Here is a 19,485-nt window from a genome sequence, read left to right as displayed (position 1 = left end):
CAGTTTGGAACCAGTCCATTGGTTTTGATCACTGCCTCTTGTACAGTGTCACGAACCTCCATCCATAGTTCATCAGGCACTCTGTCTATAAGATCTAATCCTTTGAATCTATTTGTCGCTTCTACTGTATGATCGTCAGGGATTTGATATAGGTCATACTTGAATGATCTAGTGTTTTTCCCTACTTTCTTCAATTTAAGTATGAATTTTGCAATAAGGAGTTCATTATCTGAGCCACAGTCAGCTCCTGGTCTTGTTTTTGCTGACTATATAGAGCTTTTCCATCTTCAGCTGCAAAGAATATAATCAGTCTGATTTTGTTATCAACCATCTGGTGATATCGATGTGTAGAGTTATATCTTGTGTTGTTGAAGAGGGTGTTTGCTATGACCAGTGCGTTCTTTTGTCAAAACTCTGTTAGCCTTTGCTCTGCCTCATTTGTGTATTCCAAAGCCAAGCTTCCCTATTACTCCAGGTGTATATTGATTTCCTATTTTTTCATTCCAGTCCCCTGTGATGAAAAGGACATCTTTTTTTGGTGTCAGTTCTAGAAGATCTTGTGGATCTTCATAGACCTGGTCACCTTTAGCTTCTTCAGCATCAGTGGTTGGAGCATAGATTTGGATTACTGTGATGTTGAATGGTTTGCCTTGGAAACAAGCAGAGATCATTCTGTAATTTTTGAGATTGCACCCAAGCACTACATTCTGGACTCGCTTATTGACTTAAGAGGCCTACTCCATTTCTTCTAAGGGACTCTTGCCCACAGTAGTAGATATAGTGGTCATCTGAGTTCATCAGTAGTCATCAATGAATGGTGATCTGAATACTGTCTATTAGAACTAGGATGAAAGGCACAAAATACGCAATATTCTTGGAAATTCCTCTAAACACCTAAGTTAACTAGAAAAATTAAGAGCAGGGTAAAATTATTTATCTTCTCTGAAGCTTAACCATGTGAGTGTTCTTAACATCAGATCATAAAGATGATCATTTTATGTGGAGCACAGTGGACAGAGAAGATAGTAGTGATACCCAGTGCTTGTCCCTTAAATTTTTTCAACCAGGTCTCAAGTCTACAAATGGTCTTGAGTCAAATTTCATGTTTATGTCTGCAGGGTATATTAAGTTCCCTCTTGACTCACTGCTTAATTACCAGAGAGTTCCCACCTTAGGTTGCTTGTTCCAAGAAGTCAAAAGTTCTTTGAACCAGTCATACACACAGGCATGAAAGACAGCTTTAGCATTGTTTTCTTATGAAACTTCCCTTTTCCCATTGTCCCATTCTCCCTGACAAGGTTGTTATATCAGAATAGCTGTTACTTCTCACTAGCTTACCTATATAAGTGGGAGGAAATTTATTAAAACAAAACAAACAAAAAATAGAGATAGGAATGTGTATGGTATCTTTGGAAGATAGTGGTGTCAAAACAGAGAACCACTAGTAAGTAATGATATTTAATTAAAAAAAAAGATTGACTCAAACCTAAAATTTTATAAGTTCCAGGCTCAGGAAGATATTTGAACTAGAGATATAAACTTGGGACTTGTCAGCATATAAATGATATTTAAAACCATGCGTTTGGATTAGACCACCAAGAGAGAGATTTGAATAGAGAAAAAGACCAAGAACTAAGTCTTGGGTTGTCCATTAATAAAGAGGTTCAAGGGAAGAGGAAGAAACAGCAATGTAGACTAAAGGAATAATCAGTGAGTTAAGAGGAAAACCAATATTATGATATGCTAAAAGCAAAGTAAAGAAAGTAAAACAAGGAAAATAAAATTTTTATCTCAAGTAGTGCTTGACAGATCACATAAGATAATTACTCAGAGGTGACTCTTGAGTTAGCAGTGTAGAGATCATGGTGAAAGCCTGATTATGGTGAACATAAGAGAAAGTTTTGGAAATGAGCAAGTGCAGACTTTGGAAAAGTTTTATTCCACAAGAAAGCAAAGAAATGGGATGTGACTGACAACAAAACTAGGATTATAAGAGTGTTTTTTTAGGGGAAATGAAAATGATTGGTTGGTTAGAAATAGCATTGAGATGAAGTGGGTAGTATCTGCAGTGATGAAAGTATGAGGTGACAAGTGACATAATTTGAATAAAAGCAAATAGTGGAAAGGAATGGAATAATAAATAATTAATAGAAAGGAAAGCCTAAGAGGTTTCTCCAAGAATATAACATTTAAATTTGATTACTTAAATTTGATAAATTTTACATAGGGAATAAAAGAGAAGGAAAATTCAAACATAATTCTAAATTTCCATCTGTAGGGATCAGAAGAGTGATGGTACTGGCTGAAATAAATATCAAAGAATAATAATTTTTTAGTGAGGACAAGATCAGGTGAGGAAGTTAGAGGAAATAAATATCATTCATAATGTAGACAAGATCTCCAACTAGAGATGTCTCAGAAGTTTCAAATAAGATGTATGCTTTCAAGAAAGTGATTAGTAGACAGGTTTTTACCCACTTAATATATAATCTTGATAATGATGTGATCTATAATAACATCAAATTATTTTCTGAAGGCTCTGCTTGAGGAGAAGCAAAAACAAGAAGCTATAGAGGAAATGAAAAAAACGGTTTCTCAGATTGTGAAAGATGCTTCCCTAAGAACCAGGACAGCGGTAAGGAGTTTTAATTATATTTAAAATTGAAAATTTTACAGAATTTCACAGCTTAAGACTAGATACTACCTGAGTTTTTGCCTTATGGACCTAGGTAAGTAACTATCAACTGGTTGTATCAGCTGTACTAAATTTCACATAAAAATCATCTCATGATGGTAGCCCCTAACATTAGAGCTGGAGTGAAATAGAGGTTGTGGGTAGAGTAAGTGGGAAGGAGAGAGATTTAGACTAGCAATATAGTGAAGATGAACTCACCTTAAGTATAAAGTCAAGAAGAAGGATCAAAAAGAATCTTGGGATATATAAGAAGCAAAAGAAGAAAACCTCCTGTTATTTGCAGTATCTTAGAACAAGCATACTAGAGAAATCTGCTTTAATCTCTTATTTCATTGGTAATGAAGCTTAAACCCATGAGAGGTTATTGATTCACTCAAAATTATATACTAATTAAAGCCAGAACTTAGACTCATACCTTCTCCTTGCTACTGAGCCTGCTGCTAAGTTGCTTCAATCGTGTCCGACTCTGTGCAACCTCATAGACAGCAGCCCACCAGGCTCCCCCATCCCTGGGATTCTCCAGGCAAGAACACTGGAGTGGGTTGCCATTTCCTGCCTAGGGCTATTCAATCACATCATGCTGATACCATACAGTTTGTGAATTGCATTCTTGTTTACAATTCCATTATCAAAACTAAATCTTGTATTTTTGTGTTAAAAGTAATGAGTTGTTTCTTGGTTTGAATTCTGAGCTTTATGAAAGTTAAAAGTGTCTTAGAGGAACTTCTCTGGTGGTCCAGTGGCCAAGACTCTGCGCTCCCAATGCAGGGGGCCTGGGTTTGATCCCTGGTCTGGGAACTGGATCCCACATGCCACAAAGAAGACCCAGCACAACCAAATAAATAAATACAAAAAAAATTTTTTTAATAAACTATCTTGGAAATATAATTTTGCCTACATATGAAGAAATAGGGAGGACATAATATTTGTCTTTTCCTCTATTATGTATTAATTCATAAGTGGTGAGGGTAAAGTTAAAAAATTTAAAGTAAGCTTAGGAGTAAGAAACCACAAAAACCCATTTTAAAGATGAAAAATCTAAAAAACAGAGTTAGCTAGCTTTGTTAGGGTTCCACCTCTGGGAAGCAGCATAACTGAGCTGCAAATGAGCTCAACTCAATAGCTATGAGAAATTCTTTATAATTCATTTTGTACTTTTTTAGAAATTTCCAAATCTGTGAAAATGAAAGAACTGTATAATGAATACTTATTTCTCTCTCACCCAGAAAACTTTTAGTGTCTTGCTATGTCTATTCCATGTCTCTTTATGTTCCATACACACTCTTCCCCTTTTGCTACACATTCAGATATAAGATTCAGGCCTCATGACACTTCATCTTGACATCTGTTTCCTAGACAAAGGGCATTTTGTTACACAACCACAGCAGTATTACCATATCTCTAAAAAATCAGTATTATTTCAATCCACACTCAGATTTCTCTAGAATATTCTTTAAAGCTGTTTAGATTTTAAAATTCAGGATCCAGTCCATGTTTATGCATCATTGAATTTGACTGCCATATCTCTGTGCCTGCATGCATGAACAGTTGTGTTTGACTCTTTGCGACCCCATAAACTGTAGCCCTCGAGGCTCCTCTGTCCATGGGATTATCCTGACAGGAAAACTGAAGTGGGTTGCCATTTCCTCCTCCACAGATCTTCCTGATTCAGTGATTGAACCTGTGTCCCCTGCAGCTTTTGCATCGGTGGGCAGATTCTTTGCCACTGAACCACTTAGGAAGCCTACCATGTCTCTGTTCTTGTTAAGTCGTGTCTGACTCTTTGAGACCCCATAGAGTGCAGCACGCCAGGCTTCCCTGTCCTTCACTGTCTCCCGGAATTTGCTCACACTCATGTCCATTGAGTCGGTGATGCCATCCAGCCATCTCGTCCTCTGTCACCCCCTTTTCCTCCTGCCCTCAATCTCCCAGCATCAGGATCCTTTCCAGCAAGTCGGCTCTTCACCTCAGGTGGCCAGAGTATTGGAGTTTCAGCTTCAGCATCAGTCCTTCCAATGAAAAATACTCAGGGATTTTTTTCCTTTAGGATTGACTGGTTTGATCTCTTTGCAGCCCAAGGGACTCTCAAGAATCTTCTCCAGCACCACAGTTCAAAAGCATGAAGTGTTAAGCGTTCAGCCTTCTTTATAGTCCAACTCTCACACCTGTACATGAGTACTGGAAAAACCATAGCTTTGGCTCTTTGTTGGCAAAATGAAGTCTCTGCTTTTAATATGCTGTCTAGGTTTGTCATGGCTTTCTTTCCAAGGAGGAAGCATCTTTTACTCTCATGACTGCAGCCAACCATCCTCAGTGATTTTGGAGTCCAAGAAAGGAAAATCTATCACTATTTCCACTTTTTATCCACAGTCAGAGCCTTTAGCAGAGTCAGTGAAGCAGAAGTAGATGTTTTTCCAGAATTCCCTTGCTTTCTCTATGATCCAGTGGACTTTGATCTCTGGTTCCTCGGCCTTTTCTAAACCCAGGTTGTACATCTGCAGGTTCTCGGCTCAGGTACTGCTGAAGCCTAGCTTGAAGATTCTGAGTGTAACCTTGCTAGCATGTGGACGGAGCGCAGTTGTGCGGTAGTTTGAACACTCTTTGGCATTGCAATGAAAACTGACCTTTTCCAGTTCTGTGGCCGGTGCTGTTTTCCCAGTTACTGACATATCGAGTTCAGTGCTTTAACAACATCATCTTTTAGGATTTGAAATAGCTCAGCTGGAATTCCGTCACTTCCACTAGCTTTGTTCATAATAATGCTTCCTAAGGCCCACTTGACTTTACACTCCAGGATGTCTGGCTATAGGTGAGTGACCATACCATCATGGTTATCTGGATCATTAAGACTTTTTTGGTATAGTTCTTCTGTGTATTCTTGATACCTCTTCTTAATCTCTAAATCTTCTTCTGTTAGGTCCTTACTGTTTCTGTCCTTTATTGTACCCATCCTTACAAAAAATGTTCATTTTGTATCTCTAATTTTCTTGAAGAGATCTCTAGTCTTTCCCATTCTATTGTTTTCCTCCATTTCTTTGCATTGTTCATTTAACAAGCCTTTCTTATCTCTCCTTGCTCTTCACTGGAATTCTGCATTCAGTTAGGTATATCTTTCTCTTTCTCTCTTGCTTTTTGCTTCTCTTCTTTCCTCAGCTATTTATAAAGCCTCCTCAGACAACCACTTTGCCTTCTTACATTTATTTTTCTTTGGGGTGGTTTTGATCACTGCCTCCTATACTGTGTTGCAAACCTCCATCCATAGTTCTTCAGGCACTTCGTCTGTGAGATCTAATCCCTTGAATCTATTCATCATGCCTACTATAAAATCATAAGTGATTTTATTTAGGTCATACCTGAATGGCTAGTGGTTTCCCTACTTTCTTCCATTTAAGCCTGAATTTTGCAATAAAGCTGCTGATCTGAGTCACAGTAAGCTCCCCATTTTGTTTTTGCTAACCATATAGAGCTTCTCCATCTTCATCTGCAAAGAATATAATCAATCTGATTTTGATATTGACCACCTGGTGATGTCCATGTGTAGAATCATCTCTTGTTTTGCTAGAAAAGGGTGAGAGTCCATCTTCTATTAAGCCAGAGACACTAAGGAAATTTGCATAAATGTAAAATAATACCACTTTTCTAAATATTTTTTAATTTTTGGAAAATATACATATTTTCAAAAAAGTATATTTTTTTATGTTAACCTGTGACAACTTGTTACTTTTACTTTTAAGGGATTCAGTTCAGTTCAGTCACTTAGTCGTGTCAGACTCTTTGTGACCCCATGAATCTCAGCACGCCAGCCCTCCCTGTCCATCACCAACTCCCGGAGTTTACCAAACTCACATCCATCAAGTCAGTGATGCCATCCAGCCATCTCATCCTCTGTTGTCCCCTTCTCCTCCTGCCCCCAATCCCTCCCAGCATCAGAGTCTTCCAATAAGTCAACTCTTCGCATGAGGTGGCCAAAGTATTGGAGTTTCAGCTTTAGCATCTGTCCTTCCAATGAACACCCAGGACTGATCTCCTTTAGGATGGACTGGTTGGATCTCCTTGCAGTCCAAGAGACTCTCAAGAGTCTTCTCCAACACCACAGTTCAAAAGCATCAATTCTTCAGCACTCAGCTTTCTTCACAGTCCATAGATGACCACTGGAAAAACCATAACCTTGACTAAACAGACCTTTGTTGGCAAAGCAAAGTCTCTGCTTTTTGGGCTGCAGTCCATGGGGTCGCTGGGAGTCGGACACGACTGAGCGACTTCACTTTCACTTTTCACTTTCATGCATTGGAGAAGGAAATGGCAGCCCACCCCAGTGTTCTTGCCTGGAGAATCCCAGGGATGGGGGAGCCTGGTGGGCTGCCGTGTATGGGGTCGCACAGAGTCGGACACGACTGAAGTGACTTAGCATAGCATAGGTTGATCATAATTTTCCTTCCAAGGAGTAAGCATCTTTTAATTTCCTGGCTGCAGTCACCATCTGCAGTGATTTTGGAGCCCAAAAAAATAAAGTCTGACACTGTTTCCACTGTTTCCCCATCTATTTGCCATGAAGTGATGGGACCAGATGCCATGATCTTCGTTTTCTGAATGTTGAGCTTTAAGCCAGCTTTTTCACTCTCCTCTTTCACTTTCATCAAGAGCCTTTTTAGTTGCTCTTCACTTTCTGCCATAAGGGTGGTGTCATCTGCATATCTGAGATTATTGATATTTCTTCCGGCAGTCTTGATTCCAGCTTGTGCTTCTTCCAGCCCAGCATTTCTCATGATATACTCTGCCTAGAAGTTAAATAAGCAGGGTGACAATATGCAGCCTGATGTACTCCTTTTCCTATTTGGAACCAGTCTGTTGTTCCATGTCCAGTTCTAACTGTTGCTTCCTGACCTGCATATAGGTTTCTTTAATAAGTAAATATTTTGAAATTTTGTTTTCCTTTCTAATATAAATTTTAATAGAAAGAGAACTCACTGTAAAACCAAAAGTCTTTGTTTTTATAGTATACAAGAATCTTAAGACAGGAAATTTAACAATCACTCTCCTTTAGGATTTATCATCTTGTTCATTTACTTTCACTGTCATGATAAATTCTTGACTCTTCCATACATTTTGTGTTTATCCTTTATGCCTTAAAAATTATAATTTTATTTTTAATCAAAATTAGTAGTATACATGTTTTATTAGATGTTAATTATTTTTATTGTAGACTTAATTCATATGTATCTTACTTTACAGATTATAAACACAAGAAAACAATATAATATACAGATTTCTCAACTAACAGAAGAACTTTCAGCCCTTCAAATGGTATGTTAGAAAACTATGTTGATATTCTGAATATTGCTTATTTTAAAGGTCAAGATCACATTATTGAGCATCCATTTATTCAGAAGATAGTTATTAATGCAGGGACTGAGCTAGATGCTAGGGAAAAAAAAATCAAGATAAACATACTACCTGCAATCTTGGAACTTATGGTCTGGTAAGAAAGATGGATGACATTTATCACGTTTCAATATGATTACCGTTTTTGGACAGAGAATGCACAGGGTACTGCTGAAGCATCCAGGTACAGTTGCTGCCATGTGCTGGGTTCATCTGAGAGGTCAGAGGAAAGAAAGTATACATAGCACTGGGAAGGAAGAAAGACAGTCTTCCAAAAAGAAATGTGTACTGGGTGATGGGTAGGCAAAGAAGAAAGAGGAAAGAGTACTTGTGTAACTCGAGGTGGGATTAAATATATAAATTTAAATTTAACTTGAAGATTTGATGAAGTGGAATTTAATAACTTTGTTCACAGGGGCATAAAAGTAAACAGTTTACAGAGATTAGAAAGACTGTCATTTCCAGTTTTGCAAACTCATCTTTTCTGAATCTTTATGTCATTTTTAATCTTTCTTAAAAAATTTATCAATGAATTATGTCTGGTAATAAGTGTAAGACATCACGTATGCCTTCTTTTCTATCTCCTTGTCTTCCTTCTTGCTCCCTGCCTTCCCTTCTTTGTCCTTCTCCATGAAAGTCTTATCTTTCCAAGTAGCTTGTAAGTACTTCACAGTAGCAAAGTATTATGCTTTACTTTCTTTTCTCCATTACTTAATACAGTATTTTGCACAATATATTTTCAATAAATAGTTACTGACTAATTGATATTTTAACACCTCTAAAAGAATGATCATATTTTTCTACATTCTAGTCTAGGATTATTTAATAGATGTAAACTCTGGAGGGACAAGAACATTATTTCTTTCTATTTAGAAATAGATACTATATAAAGTCTGCAGAGATTTTAAAAATAATTGATAGCTGTGTAACAGTGCTATATAAACTCACTTTAGAGTAAAAAAGAATTATAATTTCAATGTGTCTTAAGAGATGCGTCTTAGGATTTATAGTAAAACATTCATAACTCATAACTAGGTAGATTTTTATAAAGATATTAAATATCTGATATCATATTGGTTTTGTGAAAAAAGCTGTACTAACTGGAGTTTTTTTAAATGTTAAGCACTTAGAGGTATGCTTGAAGTACGACGTGTTCAACTACTTTAAAAAACACATTTTCTCGGAAACTCAGACTGCAGTTTGAGGCGTAATAACCTGATGCTGACTATTGATTTCTGTTCTTCATTACCAGTTTTACCCTTTATGCTATAAAGATGAAGATAGGGAAGTTAAGCATACTTTAGGTAACCCAACCTAAGTTATGCATGCAGGAAAGAGAAAACCTTATATTTTAGGGTATTGTGCAGATTTTTTGGATAGGCATCACTGACTCCATGTACATGAGTTTGAGCAAGCTCTGGGAGTTGGTAATGGACAGGGAAGCCAGGCACACTGCAGTCCATGGGGTTGCAAAGAGTTAGACGCAACTGAACTGAGCTGAAGAAAAGATCAGAGTCAGTTTTATCTCAAGCCATGTACCCCCTTTAAAGAGCAATGTAACAGAGTTTCTCTTGAAATACTCAAGGTTTTACTTCTGCTAAGTAGCAGAGGTTTTTGTTAGTCTATAGCAAATGAGGGAAAGGATTGGTTATAAGTTCCCAAATTCATACAGGTAATTTGAGACATTCATTATGATCTTTTTTAGATCCATGATCATTGCCTATATGATAATCAGTGAGATACTGATTCTCAATATTTATTGAGATTGTCTTTATGATACACTTTGGGGGTATGATTTTGAAAATACTCCACAAGTACTTGAAAAATTTTCTAGTATCATTTGGTTGTTTCTTGTCCAAAAGGTAGGAATATTGGTGGTGATTAACAGCAGATATCTGCAAAAATTTTTAGACCAGTGAAACTACTCTATATGATACTATAATAGTGGATATATGTCAATATAAATCTTTTCAAATGCAAAGTATACAGCACCAAAATTGAACTCTAAACTATGGACTCTAGGTGATAGTGATGTGTGATATAGGTACATCAGTTTTAACAAATGCACCGCTACCATAGCAGGATGTTAATAATGGGAGAGGTTATCTGTGTATGACGGAAGGAAGTATAGGGGAAATCTGTAACTTCCCCTCAATTTTACTGTGATCCTAAACTGCTCTAAGAAATAGTCAATTAAAAAATTACATGAGATATGAACATAAGCGAAATCCCAAATTTTGTACCACAATACTACCTTTTCATATTAGCAACTTACTACATGAATGTTATCTTACACAGTAAGTTCTCTCTTAATAAAAGATAAATTTAGATTAATTATCTGATTTATTTTAGAAGCTTTAAAAACATTTTTTAAGCTTTTTACTTTGTATTATGGTTTCAGGTGAACAGCGAAAGGACTCAGCCATAATATACATGTACCCATTCTCCCCCAGGCTCCCCTCCCATCTAGGCTGTTACATAACTGTGAGCAGAGTTCCATGTGCTATACAGTAGGTCCTTGTTGGTTATCCATTTTAAGTATAGCAGTGTATGTTGTACTTCTGTAAAATATAATTATGATAAAGATAATTGAGTATTAGCAGTGTGTTGTCAACAAAGCAGGTTCATTCATAGCATAATGGTAGGAAATAACCATACCCATTCTCAAAAATAGAGAATAGCTGTGAAGAGCCATTGTTAGAATGATTGTTCTTAGTTTCAGTCTCATTTGCAAAACTTTAAATTGTATTGACTATCGATTAGCTTGTTTGATTTTACTGATTAAAATCTTTCAAGCCAGTAACCTGGTACTCTGTGACCACCTAGAAGTGTGGAAAGGAAGGGACATGTGTATACTTATGGCTGATTCCTGTTAATTGTATGGCAAAAACCAATACAATATTATAAAGCAGTTATCCTCGAATTAAAAATTAAAAAAAGGAAAACTTTCAAGCCAGAAATGTTTTCTGTTCATGTTAATAAAATGTTTTACTGTATCAGTTTGCTGTTTACAAGTTTTGTATCCATGTACATTTTAGGCCAGACTATGGTGGTGTGCCACAGTCTAGTTCTGCTACCTTTTTAAAATATGTGATAAGAGTATATGAAAAGGAAAAGTAATATGAGAAAGCGGTTTCATTTATTTCTCCCTGGAATCCATCAACCTCTGTATTCCATCTAGTATGTTTACCTAGAACTCCCTGGCTTTCTATACCAGAGTTGATTTCTGTAATCCTGAAATAGGTAGCTTTTGATGATTGAGCTTTTTTTAAAAAAAAAATAATGAATATGATTTTCTTATATAGATAGGGTAAGTGTGATATTTCTATTATAAACAAATTGTTTTCCTTTTCCATTTTCCCCCATTTTTCTTAAGGTTTTACAAATATGTTTATTTAAAATATGATTTGAATTTATAGGAGTGTGCTGAAAAACAAGATCAAATCGAACGAGCCATCAGGGAGAAAAAAGCAGTGGAAGAAGAACTAGAAAAGGTAAAAAGAAAAAGGAAAAAATAACTACCTAAACCCAACTGCAAATATTCAACATTACTGTCTGCTTTCATCATACTATCTACTAGCAACCCCTATATTATAAGTATTCTCCTGGTGAGTTCTTTTATTTGCTTGGAGTATTTTCAGAATCTGCATTTGAATACTGGTATTGCCTATATACATTTCTTCATAAGAGTGGCCGCATTTTTTTGAATTTTTTTTATGATGTAACTGTATTCCTTGCTTAGACCACATCCCAATATTAAATTTTATTTTGTCTTTCTTTTTTTAAAATTTCTACCAACTTTTACTGGGTTTAGGCCATCTGTAAACATAGCAGGTATATATAATCAAAAAATTATAAATTGCTATGATTTTTACCTTTTAAAAGTACAGATTTTTATTCATAGCTTGGAAAGAATATTTACCCCAGTGGCATTTGAGAAAGAATGTTGGAAGAAGTCTATAGTTTAAAATTTACTTCTTACTTAGATAACTTTTTTTTAATTAGCAGCAAATATTCCACTCTTTTAAAATACCTTGTGGGTAAAAAGGCTGCTGAATTTGATTCAGCACATACTGTGTTTTAGGTGCTGCACTAGGAACTTTCATAGAGAAGCTAAGTAACTTGTCCGATGTTAAAAAAAAAAAAAAATAGCAAATGATAGACTCAGAGTTTGAGTTTCAAAGAAGAGCTATATAGCATCAAAAACATGTGATATATCTATATTATTGATGTAAAAAGATTATGAGAACATCAGATAGTAAAAGAGTAATTTACAAAGCAGAATATAGTATATAATCCCATTTGTGGGGGAAAATAAGACATATGCTTGTCATGTTCAAGATAGGCTGTTCATGGTCACTGCTCCTGCAAGATTGATCCCTTCTGAGTTCCCCTCTGTTGTGGAATAGAAATAGATCCCATTTAGATTGCCACCTGCCAGAAGGGTTTGGGATGAATTTTTTAATATCACATGGCATAGGTTAAGGAGTAGGCTTTATTGGGGAAATGTAAAACCTATGAGACTAAAGGCAACAGATAAAGAAAAGTCACAGCTTTCTCTTCTTCCACTGTTCTACAGATAGGCATGCTATAGTCAGAATGAATAACCACTGGTTCTGAAGTATAGGTATGTATTTTACTAGCAGGACATTGACATGCTGATACTGTCTTTTTGTAGAGCAGGAGTAACAAAGCAGTCTGGTCAGTGGGAAAAGACATTGGTTACTTGGCCAAGCAGTCTGGATTTGAAGAGTACCTCTGTGTAGGGTTTGTCTGAAAATGTGAACTGCCTCACATCTGGAGACCTTGCAGTTCATGGAATGTTATAGCCTCTGTGTTGAAAGGTTGTTGTTGAATCACGCGAATACACCAGGATTCTTGGCCCCTGGAGGAGAAGAATTCAATCCGGGGCCAGAGACAAGGCTTGATCGCTCAGAGCTTTTGTGTAATAAAGTTTTATTAAAGTGTAAAGGAGATAGAGAAAGCTTCTGACATAGGCATCAGAAGGGGGCAGAAAGAGTACCCGCTTGCTAGTGTTAACAATGAGGTTATATAATCCAAAGAATGTCTGGAGGTTGTAAAGACCTCATCAGACCTACTCCCATAATTTACATTTTAAGATAACACTGTCCTTAGGCAAGATACATCCTTGTAAAGACCAGGTCTACTCCCATAATTTACATTTTAAGATAACAGAAGGTTGAATCCAAAGACTGTCCTTAGGCAGGATACATTATTGTTATATAATCCTAAGGAATGTGGAGAAAGAAAAAAGTTTGTCCTTTCTTCCTCCTTGATAATTCCAGACCCCTCTCTCCTTGGGGACCCCTAGACTCCCTATCAACCTGCCTAGGAACTGACTCAGTGTCATAGGTGGAAGCTTAGTCTCATAGGAAGCAGAACTTGGCTACAACCACTTCTGTTGGGGAAGGGGAAACCTCCATTTCAGCTAAATCAGGGTCTGGTTAACCTAGAGTGAGATTCTGGAGTTACTTTCAGATAGTTCTCACTACACCACAGCATGTATCTGTACTTTTGAATATAGCAATACAGAATTGTCCTGAAAGTGTTCATCAAAGAATCAAAGCGATTATCTCCAAGTGGTAACATTTAGAGTATTTTTTAATTTTAGCTAATTTCAATTTCTTACTAACATATTAAAACTATTTGAATAGTACATTGAATAACTTTTAAAAATAAACAATTACTTTGTATATCAGTTTTCAGCATTTTATTTTGAAAATGTGAGACAACCAGAATTAATTATCGATGTATTATAATGTTATAGTGAGAACAGATGAGCACATCATGAGTTTTTATTTCTTATCATTTATTTCAGTTTCTAAACTGTGTAATTTCTTAAGATAATTTCTTTCTGCAAAGTAATATACACATAAGCCTCTTGTGCAGATTTACCGTGAAGGCAGAATAAATGAAAATGATTACAGAAAACTAGAAGAAATGCACCAAAGATGCCTGCTTGCCGAGCGTTCAAAAGATGATCTTCAGCTGAGACTTAAGACAGCAGAAAATAAAATCAAACAACTTGAAATAAAGTAAGTTATTCTTTTGCATTTTCAGAACTCACACAATTTTTGACAGATTTTTTAGTTTTTTTATAGGAAACATAATTATATCTTATGTAGAAAAAAAACTTAGCATTGAACAGAATTTTTTTTTAAGATTATTTTTGAAAGCTAATTTCTTCATAAAGAAGAGATACAGTACTGAACCATTTTATTCTAGATTTCTTGTTTCTGGCAGTTAAATAGGATGTTCATAAGATCTTTTTTTTCATACTGACTATGCAGCTCTTACAGCAGCTTGTTTATTATTAATGCTTTTATACTCAGCTTAGAGGTATTGAATATTCAATAATTATCATTTTTATTTATTATATTATCTGTTAAAATGATAAATTTATAATCTGGCATATCCATTCTGAGTATTCCTCTACCTTACCCCCATCAAGAGTATTACTTAATATAGTAAAACTTACTTAAGTTGCATGAAATTTCAATCTCTGTTATAGGGTATGTTTAATGTATATTTTAAAAATAAAATAAAGAGGAGTGATATCAGCAGTATGGCAGAATAAGAGGTCCCAGCCCATTTCTCTCACAGAAACAAATATTTAACAAGCATCCATAGACAAAAGTGCCTTTAGGGGAGCACTGAGATCCATGTAGGAGGTTGTAAAACCCTGGTGGAGCCCCAAAATGAGGAGGCAAGCCTGGATACCAGTGGCAGGCCCTCCAACTGTGGTGTCATCTATGGATTCAAAGCAACCCCATCTTCTGTGGACTTGGCTCTAGCCCTGCTTGCCCAATCCTGCACCTAGCCCCTTCCCAAGGACCCTTCTGGGTACTCTTCATCAATAGGCCTGCTGACTTTAGACCTGACTGTGGCCCCCGGAGCACTCCTGTTTACCCAGCTGCAGTTCCACTCTCCCGCAGCTTGAACTAATGCTACCCACCAGGAACCAGCCCAGTAACCAGACGGGAGAACTAACAGACCCGCCACACCTGATTGTTCCCCTGGTAACAAGTCTGCCAATCATTGACGTGACTGCAGATCCAGCAAAAGCCACACGACATGGATCCAACCCCATTCTACCACAATCTGAGGCAGTCTTACGTGGCCAGGAATGCACCCAAGGCAAGCAGAAGCTCATGGCTGTAGATGCCCCCATTACAGGACCACCAGCCTCAGACTTGACTGAGATCCCTGAAGCAGTCTGTGACCCAGCTCTAGTTTCTCTCTACCACGGTTGAGAAGCAGTGTGGCCTGCCCATAAACCAGCCCAGTGACATGACAGGAGCACCCTGAGAATCCTAGTAGGTATAACGTTTGACTGCACCCCTGGTTACAGCTCTGCCAGCCATGGACCTGGCAACAACCACATGACATGGTCTCAGTTCCTCTTAGCTGAGAACCCAGAGTCAGTCCCATCAGTTCTGGGACAAGGCAAGAAAAGGACTTTAGCTGCCAAAACCAGTCTAAAGACTGGAAGAGGAGTCTGCTCCTTCAAATGCACAGATGGCAACAAAGAGCCAAGCAAACATGACACCACCAAAGCAACTAATAAGACTCTAGTAATCAACCCCAAACAAATGGGGATCCATGAACTTCTTGACAAAAAATTAAAAATAATTGTCTTAAGGTAGCTTGGTGAATACAGATGGTTAACTAAATGAAATCAGGAATAAAACAACACATGGACAAAATGAAAAATTTAACTAAGTGAAACCATAAAAAGAGAACCAAACAAACCCTGGAGTTAAAGAATACAATGAAATTCAATAAAGCACTTTATCAGCAGACTTGATCATGTAGAAGAAAAATCGGCTAACTCAAAGATTGGTCACTTGAAATCAATTCAGTTAGAGGAACAAAACAAAAAAGAATGAAAAAGAGTGAAGAAAACCTGCATGACTTATGGGACACCTTGAAGTGAATCAGTATTCACATTATGAAAATTCTAGAAGGAGCAAAGATGAGAAAGGGTAGAAAGTTTATTTAAAGAAATAACAGAAAACTTCCCAAATCTGGGGAGAGTAATGAACATCCAGATCCATGATGCCCAAAGAAGCACAAATTAGGATGAACATCAAGAACTTCACTTGACACATTATAATCAAAATGTCAGAAGTCAAAAAAAAAAAGAGAATTTGAAAATAGTAAGAGAAAAGGGACTCACCACATACATGCTGCTGCTATTGCTAAGTCGCTTCAGTCGTGTCCGACTCTGTGCGACCCCATGGACTGCAGCCTACCAGGCTTCTCGGTCCATGATGGGACTCCCCAAATCCCTGCATAAATCTGTCAATGGATTTCTCAGAAGAAATCTTGCAGGCCAAGAGAGAGTGTGTGGCACCGTATATTCAAAGTGCTGAAAAACAACTGTGAACCAAAAATACTATATCCTGCAAATCTGTCCATCAGAAACAAAGTAGAGATAAAAACTTTCCCAGACAAGCAGAAATCAAAAGGGAGTTCATTACCACTAGACTTATTATGCAAGAAATGATGAAGGGAATTTTTCAAGTTGAAATGGAAGGACACTAATTAGCAACATAAAAACGTATGCAAGTATAAACTTTTAGTGGTAAAGGTAAACATATAGTCAAATTCAGAATACTCTAACACTGTAATGGTGGTACATAAATAATTTTTAACTCTAGTATAGAAGTTAAAAGATAAACATTTTTAAATAGCAATAGGTACAATAATGTGTTAATGGATATATTATATAAAAAGATATAAATTATACACCAATAGTAAAAAATATGAGAGAAGTGAAATTATAGAGATTTTTATGTGACTGAAGGCAAATTATTACCAGCTTAATATAAACTGTTTCCTATAAGCCTCATGCTAATCAACAAAGAAAAAGTGTGTAATAAGTATACAAAAGACAAAGGAATGAAAGCATAGTACAAAAATCAACAAGAAGACAACAAAATAGGAGTGAAGGAACCAAGGAACTACAAAATAGAAAAGAGTTGACAAATGGCAATAGTATTATGCCCTTATCTACTAGTAATGACTTTTAATGTAAGTGGATTGATTCTCCAGTCAAAAGACATAGGCTCAGTGGATTAAAAATCAAGTTCCAACTGTATTCTGCCTACCTGGGACTGATTTTAAATATGAAGAAACACACAAACTAAAAGTTAAGAGGTGGTGAAAGATAGCCCATGCAAGTGGTACCCAAAAGACAGCAGAGATGCCTTATATAAGGCAAAATAGAATTTAAGTCAAAAATTGTTGCGAGAACCAAGACGATCATTTTATAATGATAAAGGAGTTAATTTGTCAAAAGAAAAGTCATAAAACTATATGCACTCAAAATCAAAGCACCTAGGTATAGTAAAGCAAATCTTAAAAGAGCTGAAGGGAGAAATAGAAAGCAAGCAATAATACTAAGGAACTTCAGTACCTTACCTTCACTAATAGGTAGATCATCCAGACAGAAAACCAATAAGAAAACAGCACATTTGAGCAATGCTAAAGACCAAATAGACCTAATAACTTTCTATACAATGGCAACACAGTGCACGTTCTTCTCATGTATACACAAAACATTCTCCAGAATAGGTCATATGATAGGCCGCAAAAATAAATCTTAGCCAATTTAAGAAAACTAAAATTATATTGGGTATCTTTTTCAACCAGTGATATGAAACTGAAATGCAGTAACAGGAGGAAAACTGAAAAATTAACAGAACAGGTGGAAATTAAATAACACACTCCTGAGCAACCTGTGGGTCAAAGAAGAAGTCAAAATGGAAAAAAAAAATATCTTAAGACAACCAAAGATAGAAACAAAATATACAAAATGTATGGGATGCAGTAAAACCAGTTCTTAGAGAAAAGTTTACAGTGATAAATGTGTACACTATGAAAAACATCTAAATAAACAACCCAACTCTACACCTAAAGAAACTAGAAAAGAAGGAAAAACTAAGCCCGAAGTTAGGGAAATGACAAAGATTAGAGCAGAAACAAATCAAATAGAGAGCTGTGCTGTGCCTAGTAGCTCAGTCGTGTCTGACTCTTTGTAACCCCATGAACTGTAGCCCACTCAGCTCCTTTGTCCATGGGGATTCTCCAGGCTAGAATACTGGAGTGGGTTGCCATGCCCTCCTCCAGGGGATCTTCCCAACCCAGGGATCAAACCCAGGTCTCCTGCATTGCAGGAGGATTTTTTTACCGACTGAGCTACCTGGGAAGCCCAAGAATACTGGAGTGGGTAGCCTATCACTTCTCCACAGTATCTTCCCGATCCAGGAGTTGAACCGAGGTCTCCTGCATCATAGGTGGATTCTTTACCAGCTCCGCTACCAGGGAAGCCTAAGAAAAGATAGAAGACTCAATAAATAAAAATCAGAAATAAAAGAGGAGACATTACCACTGATACCACACAAATACAAAGGACTATAGGAGACTACAGTGAACAAAGATACATTAACAAGTTGGACAACCATGAAAAAATTGATAAATTCTTACAAATATGCAACCTTATAAAAAATTGAAAATCTGAACAGACCAGTTACTATTAAGGAGACTAAATCAATAATCAAAAACCTCCTTGGATTTTTTAAAAGTTCAGAACCAAATGGCTTCACTGATGAATTCTTCCAAACATTTAAAGAAGATTTAATGTCAAACTCTTTCATAAAATTGAAGAAGAGAAAACATTTCCAAACTCATTTTACAAGGCCATCATTACTCTGATACCAAAGCAAGACAAACATACTATAAGCAAATAATAAGCTAATATCCTTGATAAACATAAATGCAAAACTCCTAAAAAATAAATACAATCCAAATTTAAGAGTGTATTAAAAGGATAATAGTGGGATTAATACCTGGGATGCAAGGATGTTTTGACATATACAGATCAATAAATGTGACAAAAAACTATATTAAAGAATAAAGTATGAAATTCATATGATCATTTCAATAGATATAAAGGAAGCATTTCACAAAATATAGTATCATTCATGATTAAAAACTCTCAACAGATTAGATGTAGACAGAATGTACCTCTACATAGTAAAGGCCATTTATAACAAGCACACAACTAACATCATACCCAGTGGTGAAAACCTAAAAACTTTAATAATCATGAAAAACATAGGAGTGCCCAGTCTTGCCAGTTGTATTCACCATAGTACTGTATGTCTTAGAGAAATTAGATAAGAAAAAAATAATAAAACATCTAAATTTGAAGAGAAGTAAAATTGTCTTTGTTTACAGGTGATATGATCTCATATTTTGAAAACTGGAGACTCAGCATCAAAGCCATTAGAACAAATACACAAATTCGATAAAGCTTCAGGATACAGAACCAGCATTCCAAAATCAGTTGCATTAGATGGAACTGAACCAGCAGCAAACTA

The 19,485-nt window shown here is 36.4% G+C and overlaps 1 protein-coding gene across 5 annotated transcripts in view; it reads left to right on the top strand.

Moving 5' to 3' along the window:
* The window catches only part of SCLT1 (sodium channel and clathrin linker 1), a 230,455-nt gene that overhangs the window by 131,273 nt on the left and 79,697 nt on the right, over positions 1 to 19,485 (top strand). For 4 of the 5 annotated variants that reach the window (XM_006067319.4, XM_025268069.3, XM_044930431.2 and 1 more), the window contains 4 exons: positions 2,537 to 2,635; positions 7,928 to 7,999; positions 11,497 to 11,571; positions 13,988 to 14,133. In XM_006067319.4, coding sequence (XP_006067381.3) covers positions 2,537 to 2,635; positions 7,928 to 7,999; positions 11,497 to 11,571; positions 13,988 to 14,133 — 392 coding nt within the window. The remainder of the gene's footprint in view (positions 1 to 2,536; positions 2,636 to 7,927; positions 8,000 to 11,496; positions 11,572 to 13,987; positions 14,134 to 19,485) is intronic. The other variant, XM_044930432.2, reaches the window with a different exon arrangement.

Source organism: Bubalus bubalis, chromosome 17, assembly GCF_019923935.1.
Source record: "Bubalus bubalis isolate 160015118507 breed Murrah chromosome 17, NDDB_SH_1, whole genome shotgun sequence".
In the NCBI taxonomy this organism is placed as follows: Eukaryota; Metazoa; Chordata; class Mammalia; order Artiodactyla; family Bovidae; genus Bubalus; species Bubalus bubalis.
The sequence above is the reverse complement of the archived record's forward strand: the minus strand, read 5'-3'. Positions and strand labels throughout refer to the sequence as shown.